The 14,477-nt window shown below is 45.6% G+C and overlaps 1 protein-coding gene across 1 annotated transcript in view; it reads right to left on the bottom strand.

Moving 5' to 3' along the window:
- Positions 1–5,466: 5,466 nt before the first annotated feature.
- Positions 5,467–14,477, bottom strand: part of LOC138473731 (pulmonary surfactant-associated protein D-like) — a 178,443-nt gene continuing 169,432 nt past the window's right edge. Inside the window, exon 6 of the mRNA XM_069612197.1 lies at positions 5,467–6,691. Within this exon, the coding sequence (XP_069468298.1) occupies positions 6,315–6,691 (377 nt within the window). The 3' untranslated portion in view covers positions 5,467–6,314. The remainder of the gene's footprint in view (positions 6,692–14,477) is intronic.

Here is a 14,477-nt window from a genome sequence, read left to right as displayed (position 1 = left end):
AGACTCATGGCATGTCAGGACTGCACAGTGTCTGTCCAACGTTTTTCCTCTCTTCCCACCCAGCTCACTCACGATTAATATATGTCTGCTTGGGCCTAGTGTGAGGCCAGTTTTGTAAGGTTATATGTACATTTTACTTAGTAAAGCAATGATATTGTTTCCTTCAGACTTGTTTCAGGTGGGGGACTCCTAGACAATTTGACCAAAAGAGAGGTGGTCTGAGGTGGCAGGTCAAGTAATTGCTGGGAAGGTGTGAGCATAGAATGATCCAACATGGGTGGGTTTAAAAGCCTACACTCATCTTTCGTCCCCATCCCTCCAGGGAGTGTGGGCTTTGTCATCAAAACTACCCTTGTCTCAGTAAGCCACTCAGGGACGTACCAATGAAGGGCTGGTATCTTGCCACCTGTTACACTCAATGGAACCCCGCCAGATTTTAGGGTCCAATGAGACACAACCTCCACCATATCCTGACTTTCCAAAACAGCACAATAAGAACGCATAGATGCTACCTCGGCCGGCAGAATAGTGATTCTATGGCAAGACTGGATGAGCATTGTGCCTCAACTTCTTTTATTCACTCTTCAGCAGTTTCAACTATACAACACGAGAAAACACTGAAAAGGTGGCTTTCTGATTAGCTCTTTTCTTTTTTCTTATTTAAAACTACAAGTTCCATAGTTTCTGTAGTCTTTGTTACCATAGTCCAGCTTATGACCACATCCTGCTCCTGGACTACTCCTCTCCTTTTCCTACTCTTCAAGCAGATAAGTGCACTTTTCATCTACTCCATTAACACATGTTTAGAGCAGTGAGAATATATGTATTGGGAGTAGAACAGAAGCAGGCATAGTTTGTCAGATAGACATCTGGAACGTTCTATATTTCTGTTGTCAAGAACAATATTTAGACCTACCTGCATATGCGCAAGATAGGCAGAAGTGACACAAGCTACTTGGGCACCCGTTCCGACGAATGGCAGGAGACAGGCCGAGAGAGGCGAGCCCTGTGTTGCATTCCTGGCACGCCCGGGGGCTTGTCCTCCCTGGGAACCTGAGAACGCTGCTGCCCCTACCCTTGGGTACATGGGGCCAGAGGAGAGAGCGACACAGCAGCCCCCTCCAATAGAAAGGCAGAGCCAAAGCCGTGTCGCGCAGTCATTACAACGCAGCAAGATAAAGGAACGGAGCCCTGCACCGTTATTTAAACCAATGTAACGCATTGCAAATAAAAAATAAGGTAGCGATCGGCTCGACCGAAACCTACCACAAGGGGATACTCTCGTCTGGATAGAAAGAGCGCAGGAGTACGTGCTGGACACGTGGCGGGAGCGAAAAGCCCCACACAACGTGACAGTTCGCTACTGTCCCAGCAGCCACGCGAACACGGCCAGGATGACCGACATAGATAACAAAGAAATAATTGCTAGTAGTGCAGACAGGCACAGTAAGTAATGAGGAACGAGACCCAGGTGCGAGCCACTAGAAAAAAGAAGAAAAAAAAGAAAAAAATATATATTGCTTTTTACAAGAATAGAGGGCCTAGTACATCAGAGTACTAGACGGACATTGCCCCTACCTCAAGAGCAGAAGCCAACGCAGTGGGCGTGCACTAGACACCGCAAAGGTACAAGGCACACAGCACTAACACTATGTCTGAATTTGAATGGAGTGAGGAGGAGCAATCCTTGGACTTGGCAGTGCTGGGGAACTCGTTGGCAGACGCAGTGACTCAGGGGGTTAAACCCCTACACAAGAGGCTTTAGACACTGAGTCTATGCTGAGACAGCCCTGAGAATGCACCTCCACAGAACCCTCTAACAGAGGCGTAAAGGGGACTAACAAGACTTACAAGACGCATAAGAGGAAGGTCTCAGATACCCCCTGGGTCGACCATACAGGATACCTCACAAGGCCCCACTGGCCGCTGATGCGTTTGCAAAGCTCAGAGAAGCATTTATGCACTGATCAGCTGTGCCAGGCCTCAAGAACTCTGCCCCAGGGGATGCAAATATGGGAAGAGCCAGCAGAGGACGAGTGATCTTGCCAAGAAGGGGAATAGAAGGAAGAGTGGTTAAAGCCCTGCAAAGGCAAAAGAGCCCACAAAGAAAAACACCTGGATGAAGAGCCAGAGGATGATTCTTACATGTTCGACCCCGACAATTCAGAACCCAAGAGCCTCCGACTGGCAACCGTCCCCGAGGGTGACGAAGTACATGGCCAGCAGGTTGAGAAAAGCTCTAGATAAAGGGGTGAGGAAACGCCTCAGAGAGGAATGTCCCTGCCCAGACCTGCCAGACAAGGTGGCAGAAACACCGGATTTAGATCCAAAGATGCTGGCATTCATCTCTAAGACGACCAAAGACCCAAGGAAAGGAATTGATAGATTGTGGCGGAGCTGCCAAGAGAAGCTCCTGGATATTTCAGGACTCCTGGAAAAAATAATGGACCTGGAAATCATTTGCATAATTTTGTATTTTGTAGTTATATAATTCCTGAATTCTTGTTTGTAAAATTCATTCTTATTTTCCAAGCGTTCTCAATGAAATGCATTATCATGGTAATATCGGACACATATGATGTGGTTTTGACCGGATGGATTGCATCTTTCATTCTTCTTTTGTCATACTGATTAAACAGGGGTCTCCAAAACTGCCTTCTATGGACAGTATGTAAAAGGAAAGTGCAAACAAAATAGTCAATGTTTTCTACCCGAAATTTACAATTTTATATACAGTTACCATTGTCCTTGTATTGCTGCCGTGTCTATCCTCTTTACTGTTAAAGACACATGTCTTTTTCCTCTTTTCCAGCTAGTCTGTGGGCAGCCACATAGCACTTTTCCTTTATGCCATCTTTTATCACTTGACCAGACCCAGTGCCAGTATTAGGTGAAGAAAAATACATATTGTTAATGCTTAGATATGTGGAGAGCAGGATGGGAAAATGCACAATAAATATAAAATGCAAAAACAATAATTACATGCAAAACTTTCCTGCATGGTGCTGGTAAAACTGCTTTCATTGCAACCACTACCAATCAGCAGCCTGATAATCCATAGAAGGCACCACCAACCCCCGCCCCCGCCCCGCACAGGAAGGTCTAATTGGGACAGTTTTTACAGTCCCCTTTAGCAATTTAGCCCTCTGCTGGGCTATCATGCTGCAAGATACCACGGCCAACGGTTTGCAGTGGTCCATGGTTACCAAGTTCCCAGAATGGCTGGGGCAGGGGCTCCTAGCACGAAGCGGAGGACACACAGGGGCAGAAACTTACCAGACAAGCTAGGTTCCAACAGACGCTGAAAGGTGGTCAGGTAAGACACAAACGAGTGGGACGTGAAGAAAGACCCCTAGAAGCTCAGGAGCATCAGGCCACGCGGCTAAAGCCATCGCCCCTTCCGACGCTCAGCGCACTCTGTAGTGCATTTGCAACTAGAAACCCATTTCAAAGTGAATGATAATACACAGCTCTTTCCACTGCTGTGGTGATTAAAATCGAACTAGGAGATGTATATGTGTTGAAATGTGCTCTTTCGTCTGCTTATATTTATTTTAGTTTATTTATGTATTTATTTATAATGCACTGAAAGCCCGCAGGCATCAGTGTGCCATGAAAGAAACACAACCACATAGAGTGACATACATTTTATTTTTAAAACAGCTCACCTTCTCCACCAACAAACTAAATACAACACACTAACGGTTCATCATAATACAGCCCTTTTCAACAAAAGGTATAAAGCCCAAGAGCTAATCCACTATGAATTTCAAGTTTGATGAGCCCCTGCGCAAAAACTTGCAGTTACTAAGGTAGATTGCTAGTTTACTGGCCCCACATCCAACCAAAACACAGTCCCTGTTTTCCTGGGTACACCACTTGTCAATTTCCAACCTACGTAACATTTTCAGATATGAGCATCTCACCAACCCTGGCCCAGTTCTTTGATGGAGCTAAGCCAAAACTTTGTACCTTAATGCATCTCTCGGTTCTTTACCACCTGGCTTCTCAAAGTTGGTAATAATGAAATTCCTATCATCCAAGACAAAATCTCGTAAAGTCTTGTCCCTAAGGCCTGGCATTGAAGACTTCCTCACTGGAATATTTTTAGGTATGGATGAAATGGTACAACCTTTCACAGGTCAACCTGTGGCAGTGGGGACTAGCTTGGACTTCTGAAAATCCACTGATAGTGGAGAGTTTAGACCTTGCAACCTCTCATCTACTTCAAAGGGAGGAACGAAAATCCCAGCGATAGGATGAGAGCCAGTAACAGGACCTGCATCATTCGATGTTAACTGTATGATTAATGGAGCCCGGTCCCCTTCCCTCGATGGAGGAGCAGACTGGCCAAAGATATCTAGTTTACATAGATGTTGTGTCAAAGGAGGGATCAAAGGATCTGTTTGGCATAGTTTATCCACCTTAATCATGTGATAGTTTCCTACACAATCGTCCAAGGAGTCCATCCAAGTACAGAAATGAGCAAAGCTTTGATACAGGTTCAATTCTTGAATTATGTTGGCTTTTACCAGCACCCATTGTTATGGGGTGGTCTTCTTCTGGGAGTTTTCCGGGTCTCCTAATGCTGAAACTGCAGGAATGGCTTGGGACTCGGGATTAATCTCAAACCCCTCTGTGTCTGGGATGGATATTATGGATGGCGGAGGCACATGAGTCTCCCCTGTATATGTTGATGGGTTTACAAAATTGGTGACCTCATCTATCGTCAGGTTAACCATGTCACAAGCCAGCTCATTACTTCCATTTCTCCAAGCACTGGCATCGCCGACATCTGGGGCTAAATCCGTCCCTCTCCAAACACAGCCTTTGCCTCCTGCATAGGTCACTGCCCGAACCTCAGAAAAGCGGTCCTTTTAAGAACCATAGGAGAGGCCCTGCGAGTAACCGCTATGGTTTGCATCACACAAACCCATTCGCAACTGGGGAAGAAGCCATTGGAATAATGTTTGGGGATACATTTCCCAAGACCTGCCTTGGCAGGGTCATAGTACATATACCATTAGTCAGGAAGGCAGCGGGCTTTATCGGAATACCTTTTTTCCCTTTTTTCTTTCCCCAGGGCATACGATGTGAAAGGGAGAAAAACACTGTGAGAAGCGCTCTGTTACTCACAAAAGGACCGCCAAACAAACGTTTGACAAATATCAGGCAGCTGATTGTCGGCACACAGTCCAGATCAGGACCCCCCTCCGCCACCCACACTCAGGTCGACCTGGTCCTCGAAACCCCCGGGCCCATCACAAGTAGGGAGAAACACGCAGCCTCTACTGACACAACTCCCAGCAGACACATCCGACACCGCCGTGGTCACCAACAGATTAGAGGAAAGGACCCAACCGTTGAAGTGGAAGACGTCAAGTCGCACTGCCGCCTAGGGCGACAGCACCCTCTAATGCCAAAAGCTTAAACATATATTCATTAGAAAATCCAACACGTCTCACATTAGAGTTTTGACAAAGTTTGTTTGTATTATGTGTTGCATAATAGAGAGAGTAAGTACATAGCATACATTACTTATGCTCAATAAGCATGGTGCTAAGAGAATGGCTTATAATAAGGTAAATGGCAAAGCGTTACTCTCAGCATATATTGCCGAATAAACAGTTTTCAACATCTGTCTATTCCTTCTCGTTAGAGCTTTCCTCGCTTCTGTAGCCAAATTCTCACTCACATGATTTCCCGTTTAAAAGAATTCAATAGGCGCTACATTGCATTTGTTAAATTCTTTAGCCAAGTTCACCCAAACCAGGAGTGGGGAAAACCAGTCACACTGGCCATTGTGGAGAAGAAAAATAATTTCACATCATTATGAAAAAGACATCATAAAAACATCCGTTCATCACTGGCATGTGCAGGTGCTTCGTGCAACCCCCTGTGCTTTGTCAAGGCAGAAGTTAACATTACCCAGCGTTCTTGTCCCTGAATCTCTATCAATTATTGTAAGAACCGTTAGTACTTATTTTAAAATTATTTTAAAATTGTAAACACACACGATAATGTTAGTTGAATTCAACAGTGATTGCTAAATTAAATTGCCAACCGTTTGTGCCAATTAAACCCTGGTTATACAACAGAAATCCTGGACTGTCTATGGCCACAGGCTGAGCTCCAATGTTGACTAGCAAGCATATTTAACAGTAGCATGGCTTACGTTGCAATTAAGATCATGTTCTTGTCTCCTACCATTAAAAGCAGTTACACAAAGAAGGAACACTCCATGAAAACAGAAGCATCAGCAACTTTAATCTCATGGGGGAGGAATCTAGCAGAAAAAAATAAATGATGCGAATTTAAAATTCACAAATAGCCAACCGAATTTCTTTGCATGCCAGGTCATTCCAAAAGCCATTTGCGAAAATCTCTACACAGTCCTCCGCCCCATGCTCATTATTCGGGTTAGGCGGTGCCCACTTGGCATAGGTGATGTCTTCTCCGCTCGGGACCCTGAAAGTTCCCTCTCTCTGTAGGTCATTGATGCCAAGAAAGGCTGCTCTTCCAGTCTCAACAACAATATCCTGGATAGCCGAGTTCTCGGTTGCGTTTGTAGGTGAGGCCAGTGAAGCTCCCCCCCTTTCACAGGTCACTCTGGCGGCCTCATAGTTCATTTGACGGTGGGTGCTCACGAACAACTTGGCGCCGACGCTTCTGCCGTTCTGTAACAGGATAGCTGCAAGGCACAAGGGAGATACATATTTGTCTCTGTAGGGAAAACTATGCCAGTTGCTTATTCCTCCCACGCCACTGCTTTTCCTCGTGCCCACTTGGCGCCATAAGATCCAGGGCCTAAAGTAGTGAATAATTCACACTGCACATTAATGCAACATACTCGCCTGCCTTTAACAAGTTGACCGTGAGAACTAAGGATTCTACATGTGCAGTGAGCTCATATCCCAGTACCTAGAATACTGCAAACACTTTATGATTGGTCGAATTGCGTACCCCATTTAGTACAGCAGCTTGCATGCAATTTTGAAATCGTGTTCTTAGTGTGTGGAGATACCATAGCATCTTACGCTGCATGTTTGCTTTTTGTGTGAATTGTTGCACCTGACTGTATTTGCCCGTAGCTCTTAACATTTGGACACAACAGGACACTCTCTTAACCTCTCCCTGCTGCACCTTGCCCCTGCTGCCTCAGAGCTTACACTGCCCCTGCTGTTGTCACTTTTTTTCTCCAGCACTGAATAGCTAGGTGTCACTTGGTGACACCAGTCAAAAGTCTGCCTCTTCTGAAAACTCTTAGCATTTGTAAATTCCATTCTTCTTCCACACGTTTCTCCATCTAACACTCCACCAATCACCAAGGCCTCAACCGCACAATCCCAGTGCTGACTACTCATGCTCTAAACGATCATTGCCCTTAATGACTGAGGTACCACAGGAAGCAATCATGGCCAACTCTATAAGCACGTCAGCATAAATAGATTGGTAATGTAGCAGGAACAGGACATTCAATGTTCACATCCAGCCAATCGAGGATTAGTCACATACGATGGCACTGAGAAGATTCTAGATTTCATTCTCACAGCGGGTGTGCTCATGACTGTCCAGCACTAAACACACTATGCCAATCTGCACTCATTGCACACAATGTTCGAATCCGTGATTGGTAAAGTATATTTGTGCATTGTGGTAGCAACAGACCAGTGCATACATGTGCCACTGACCCCTTAATGACTACATACAAGCTTGATGCACCTTCCATGCTCCTACATGTGCATTGCTCCTCAGATCATGCCTGGTTGCCCCGGTGACAGTAGGCCTCAGTTCATAGCACAGATAATCTTAAAATCCTAGGGATGGCACTGGATGGGTTTGTCCTCCGGACTTCAGAGGGTTCCTATTTACCACCTTTAAATGTTGAGCAGCTGCACTAATATAGAACACAGGCACGACTGGGACTGTACCCTGGGCTTCAGGGCTGCATTTACTCGTAATTGGGGTATCAGGTAATATTATCCCCATATATATGGTCGCCGTAAATAATATCGCCGAGAAAAGGTCGTGGCGATATTATATGGGTGACCATATATATGAGGACAGGGGCACATGTTCCATGCAATAATGTCGCCACAAAAAACGGCAATTTTTCGGCAATATTTTTGCATGGCGAGATTTTTGTGGCGACATTATTACATGGAACCGTATTTGGTGCACAGGTTAGCAATCGGCAGGTAATGACATTGGGCTCAACCACTTGCTCACCCCTGACCTACTGTTCTCAAAAAGTGCACACACTGTAAATTTTGAATAGCTGTCGGAGAACGTCTTACTGTTGACACCCACAGGTTTCCCTGTAGATAAACCATTTGTGAGATTTGCGTATATTTTCATTTATGTTCATGCAACTTCCTTTTTTCGGAAAAGTGCACACACAATGAAGGTTTTTATTTCTTGTATTCAGTGGAGGCTGTGGAATTATTTTATTTGAGGGGCGTAAATATTTTCCCCAGATATGCCAGAGCGACCAAGCGCAGCGAGGGAGCCCGCACCACTCACATTTTTTTAAATAATGGGTGTAAATGGTGCATTTTAGAGCACACTTTTTAGAATAATTGGGGAAAAGCCAAACAGTTTGCAATTGGGTTTTGTAGGGTAACTCATCACAAAAATCCAATAGATGCAAGTCACCAACAGTACGCAGGAGCATTTCTCCAACCCATTTTCATGATGCCTTTTCCCACAATATGTAAAATAATTATGTGTCATTTATATAGTACTTTAATCCAAAGTGCTTTACAGAGCATTCATTTACATACAATATCACCAACCGAAATTGGTACTCATTTATTGACCTTAGAAGGATGAAAGGCTGAGTTGGCCTTGCTGCGATTTGAACCTGCGACCTGCAGATCACGCTCAGATCACAGCAGCAAGTGATCAACCCGCTGAGCTATCTTACTGGCTGTGTCAGCCAGTACTTACAATATGTGCCAGTATAAAACATTTTCACACTGGCTGTGCCCATACATTTCCATGCTGACTGCACCACTATACCCTATTATTCACATATAAGAACATACTCATGTTTGCATTGTGCATAATGCCAGTAATGATACTTTAAAAAAACATGTCCATGTTTGTTCTGCCAATATGTGGCAGGATCCCAATGTAAGAACATACTCCTTTTCCTTTACCATTACAAATGCATGCCAAATTATGAAAACATGTCAAAACTGGCTGTACTAAAATGCCAGTCGAGCTACATAATAACACTTATCATGCTTGCTTTATCAAAGATACCCAATACAAAATGTCATACTTCATTGAAATGCCAGTCTAGCTATAAAATAACACGTATGCTTGTTTTACCAAAGATGCCTAATACAAAATGTAATGACACCGTGACTGATCCTGCTCGCTTTATCTAAGCTGCCCAATACAGAATGTTGTGCCTCAGTAAGAAATGGCTAGACTGGTTGCATAAACAATGCCAGTCTTGCTTCATAATAACACTTATCGTGCTTGCTTTACTAAAGATACCTAATACAAAATGTCATACCACAATAAGAAATGACTAGACTGGCTGCATTGGAATGCCAATCTTGCTACATAATCACACTTATGCTTCTTTTACCAAAGAAGCCAATAAAAAATGTCATGCCACAGTAAGAAAAATTCCACTGATCCTGCTTTGTTTATCAAAAATGGCCAATAAAAAATGGCATGCCTCAGTAAGAAATGTCTAGACTGGTTGCATATAAAATGCCAGTTGTGCTTTGTAATAACACTTATCATGCTTGCTTTATCAAAGATGCCCAATACCATTTTTTATGCAACAGAAAGAATAATACCACTGATCATGTTTGCATTATCAAAACTGCCCAATTTAAAATGTCACACCACAATTAGAAATGGCTAGACTGGCTGCATTAAAATGCACGTCTAACTACATAATAACACTTATCATGCTTGCTTTATCAACCATGCGCAATAAAAAATGCCATGCCTGCTCCGTGGTGTGCCAGAGCCTTGCAGTCAGACATAATCACATTAATGATGAATGTGATTATTTGTGATTGTGAGGTGCTGGGGGGATCAGGGGGCAGATGCGTGTCAGGAGCTGGGGTCCCAGGGTACAGTTATGGCATTTTATATTGGACATCTATAATATGCCTATTAATAAATGGCATTCCTTCCCTCATTGCCCTCCAGCACTTCACATGCACAGATAATCAATTGTGTGTACATGCAAGGTGCTGGCGGGCTTAGGGGTCAGGCTTGACATTGCATGTGAGGCGCTAGGAATCCCAGCAAACTGGGCTGGCATTCTTTACTGGTCATGCCAAGTAAATAATGCCATGCCTGCCCCCTAGGCCCTGGTGCCTCACGCACCCACAATTAATGTGATTGTGTGTATGCGAGATGCTGGGGGGGCACTGGGGTAAGGCAGGTTTTCTTTTTACTGGACATCTATCATAGATGCCTAGTAAAAAAAATACGCCTATCCCCTGGGTCACAACATCCTTACACACAAACACAATCATTGTGGTTATGTGTGTATGACACGCACTGGAGTTCCAGGGAGCAGGATGGCATTTTTTACTGGCCATCTATCATTCACACAAGGACCCATCATGCACTCACTCATAACACAATCATACATGGATCAATACACATATTTAAATAATACATAAACATACAAAAACACACATTAACACAACAAACACACTGTCTCATTCACACAAACACTTATCAGGCACTCACTCATAACAAAAGCATGCACAATTTAAATAATAAATAAATGAACATACAAACACACACATTTAAACCACATACACACAATAAGCACTCTCTGTCTCATTCACACAAACATCCATCATGCACTCACTCATAACACCATCATAAACGCATCTATACACATATTTAAAAGGTAAATAAACATACAAACACACACATTTACACAACATACACACAGCAAACACTCTCTGTTTCATTCACACAAACATCCTTCATGCACTCACTCATAACACAAGCATACACACATCCACACACATATTTATATGAATAAATGAAAATAGAAATGCACACATGTACACAACATGCACACAGCAATCACGCTCTCATGCACACCAGCATCCATCATCATGCATTCATTCAGCTAACAACACTCACATGCACGCATCCATGCACATCATTTAAATGAAAAATACAGAATATAAACAAAATAACCTTCTGCCGTGGGTCTTTCCTCACCAGCACTCAGGCCCCTGCTAGCATGAACCGGAATCAGGAAGCTTCCTGGTTTCTGCTCATGCCTAGAGTGGCCTGAGCGTGGGGACGAGACGCCACTGTCCAGCCTGCTCTGTATGTATGTGTGAGGAGGTGCAGGAGCGCCCCCTTGCACATACAGACATTCAGTTCCCCAACCACGATTTCCAATGAGCCACGCGAGGCTGAGGAAGCAAACGCCTGCAGCATTGCATCGCTCATTGAGTTTGCATGGCTAGTGAACTTTAACTGTTAAAGGGAAACAGTGGTTCCCTTTGACAGTTAAAAGCACCCCCTCACCTGAAAAAAACAGTTGAGGGATTGCTCGTATTCCACTGGGCTGGCTCCTCCATAATGGGTGAGAGGGGGCCAAGACCTGGTGGGTCGCCCATTATTGACAAGCCGCACCTGCTTTTATTGGACTAACTCTAAATATTATGCAGGGATAGAGCAATGTATTAGCTTTCAAAGTCCCAAGGAGGTAAAACTGTTAGGAGACCAGTTAAACCCATGTAGGTCGGGAGGCGCCAGTGTGGAGACTGTAAGCGGAAACAATGTAGACTTAGAACAGTTAACCCTCAAACCGGATAAGTCACCAAATCGAGCCACATCTGTCAGTATAGGCAAAAGGTTGATTGCCGGGGATCGAACATACAGGAGGGTATCGTAAGCGTAGGGGGAGACTATGTTGGTCTGGCCGGTCGTACATAACCCCCTATGTGAATGCGATTGTCTAATCATGTCAGCAAAAGGCTCCATGGCAATAGCAAAGATGAGTGGGGAAAAGGGGCAACCCTGGCGGGTACCTCTAAATATCTGAAAAGGGGAAGAGCACCTATCTTCTGTGCGGACTTTAGCCGATGGGGAGGTGTAAAGGAGCTTTATCCAGGAGCGGAAGTTGGGGCCGAATTTACATTTCTCAAGAACACACCACAGGTATCTCCATGAGACTGAATCGAATGCCTTTTGCATGTCCAATGTAGCCGCTACTGCCTGAGTGGAAGGGTCGATTTTGCTGATTACATTGAAGAGTCTCCTCAGATTGAGGGACGTGGACCTACCGGGAACGAAGCCGGCTTGGTCCGGATGGATAATGTGGGACATGAACGGGGCTAAGTGGTTAGCAAGAAGTTTGGCAAATATTTTGATGTCACTATTAATCAGAGAGAGGGGGCGGTATGAACTGCACTGCGTAGGGTTTTTACCTGATTTAAGTAGCACTATAATCAACGCCTCCCGGAGGGACGGTGGAAGTATGCCCCTGTCACATGATTCTTCCCAGAGCGTCAGTAGGTGCGGCGCTAGTTGGGCCTTGAAACGTTTATAGAAGTCTATCGGAAGCCCATCGGGGCCAGGGGCTTTACTCGATGCCAACGACTCAATAGCCTCAACAATTTCCTCTAGGGCAAAAGGCCTCTCTAGGGAGGCGCTAGCGTCGTCTGACAAGACTGATAGAGGAAGGCTCTCTAAAAAGGAATTGATGTCAGAAAACTGGGATCTTTCTACCTCGGAGTATAGGGACGTGTAGAACGCGAAGAACTCGGAGTTAATGTCCTGAGGGGAGGTGGCGAGTGTGCCATCCGGTCTAGAGATGGCCGGGATATTGGGGGCACCAAATTCGCGGCGCAGTAGTCTAGATAGCATTCTGCCGGGCCGTTCACCCTCACCATATTTCCCCGCCGATTGAGGGGAGTCCATGAATTTAACCTCGCGCTCGGCAAGGCCACGGAACCTGTCCAGCTCAGAACCCAGCATCGCCAGAGTGGCCGGGGAGTGGTCAGCCGCGTATTGGGCTTCGTAGACGGACAGGGCTGATTTGCTGGCTGCAATATCGGCACGGATGTCTTTCAGTATGCCACTGCACTTGGATATGGCAACCCCTCTGGTGTGTGCCTTAAAGGCCTCCCAGAGCACCGCTTGTGTTGAAACAGAATTCATATTGATCTCAAAGTATTCTTCGATAGAGGACTCGAGCTCAGAGACAAACGCCTGGTCAAGGAGCGCATGGGGGCGCATCCTCCACTGTCTTGTTTTGTTGGCATCTAGTCCCCAGTTTAAAGCGATGAGTACAGGTGAGTGGTCTGATAGTGTCCTGGGAAGGATGGCTAAGCGGGTGATGCATCTGATCAGTATGTCCGTGACGAGCCATCTACCTATTCTGGAGTGTGAATCGTGCACTGAGGAGTAAAAGGTGTATGTACGGTTGTCAGGATTCATCAGGCGCCAGGCATCCACCAGTGCCAGGCGGGGAAGCAAGGTCAGGACAGAGTATGCCGCCCTAGAGAGTTGGCGGGGACGAGAACCCGATCTATCCAGGGTGACATCAAGTATCGTGTTGAAGTCACCACCCCATAGGATAGGGATTAGGGGGTAGCTCTCGAGTAGAGTGGCCAGGTGGAGGTAGAAGTCAGGGTCATCAACGTTGGGACCATATATGTTTAGGATGACTATCTCCTGACGTTGTAATATACTGGCGATGAGCACAAACCTTCCAAGTGGGTCTATGTGGGAGTGCTGACACGTAAACTTCCGGCTTTTATGTGTTAGGTTGAGGGTGCCTCGGCTCTGAGTGGAATAATTAGTGTAATACCTCTGGGGGCCCCATTGCTTGGCGAATCGCTCACAGTGCTCCGAGCGGGCGTGAGTTTCCTGGAGACATAAGATCTTCACTCTGTGGCGTTCAGTGTGGAGCTGAATCTGTCTCATATTTTTATAGTTGCCTAACCCCCTGACATTCCAGCTCATAAAGATCAGAGTCATATCAGCCATATTTGGAGGGGTGATAGTGGGATAAGCAAAAGACGGTTCCAGGGAAGTGAACGGGGTGGACCCTAGGTGTATGTGGACTCCCGCCCATATGTATGAATTGATTGGGCGCGGTGCCTGCGGCGCTTCTGGAGGCTGTCAAGACTTTTTCAAACCATAACATTCCCAACCTACCCCCACCCATATCCCTCCCCCAATCAGAGGGGCGAAACCCAAACAAAACCAAAAAACACATAAATTCTTAGGCATCAACGCCTGGGGGGCTGTTTGCGGCTGGGCTATGGCGTGCCGGACAAGGAGAGCGTAAGGAGAGTTATGCTGCGTAGTAGGACAAGCAGGGCGTTAAGGGTGGATGCGAGCAACATCGGGACCGGATCTATAAGCAGAGGGCTCATCGGAGTTTGGGGTGCGGCCGTGTGCCAGGACACGGCAGCAGCATAGTCGGGTGCGGTCTTAGCATGGGGGGGCCCGGGTAT

The sequence above is a fragment of the Ambystoma mexicanum genome, chromosome 8 (assembly GCF_040938575.1).
Source record: "Ambystoma mexicanum isolate Mex_15411 chromosome 8, UKY_AmexF1_1, whole genome shotgun sequence".
In the NCBI taxonomy this organism is placed as follows: Eukaryota; Metazoa; Chordata; class Amphibia; order Caudata; family Ambystomatidae; genus Ambystoma; species Ambystoma mexicanum.
The sequence above is the reverse complement of the archived record's forward strand: the minus strand, read 5'-3'. Positions and strand labels throughout refer to the sequence as shown.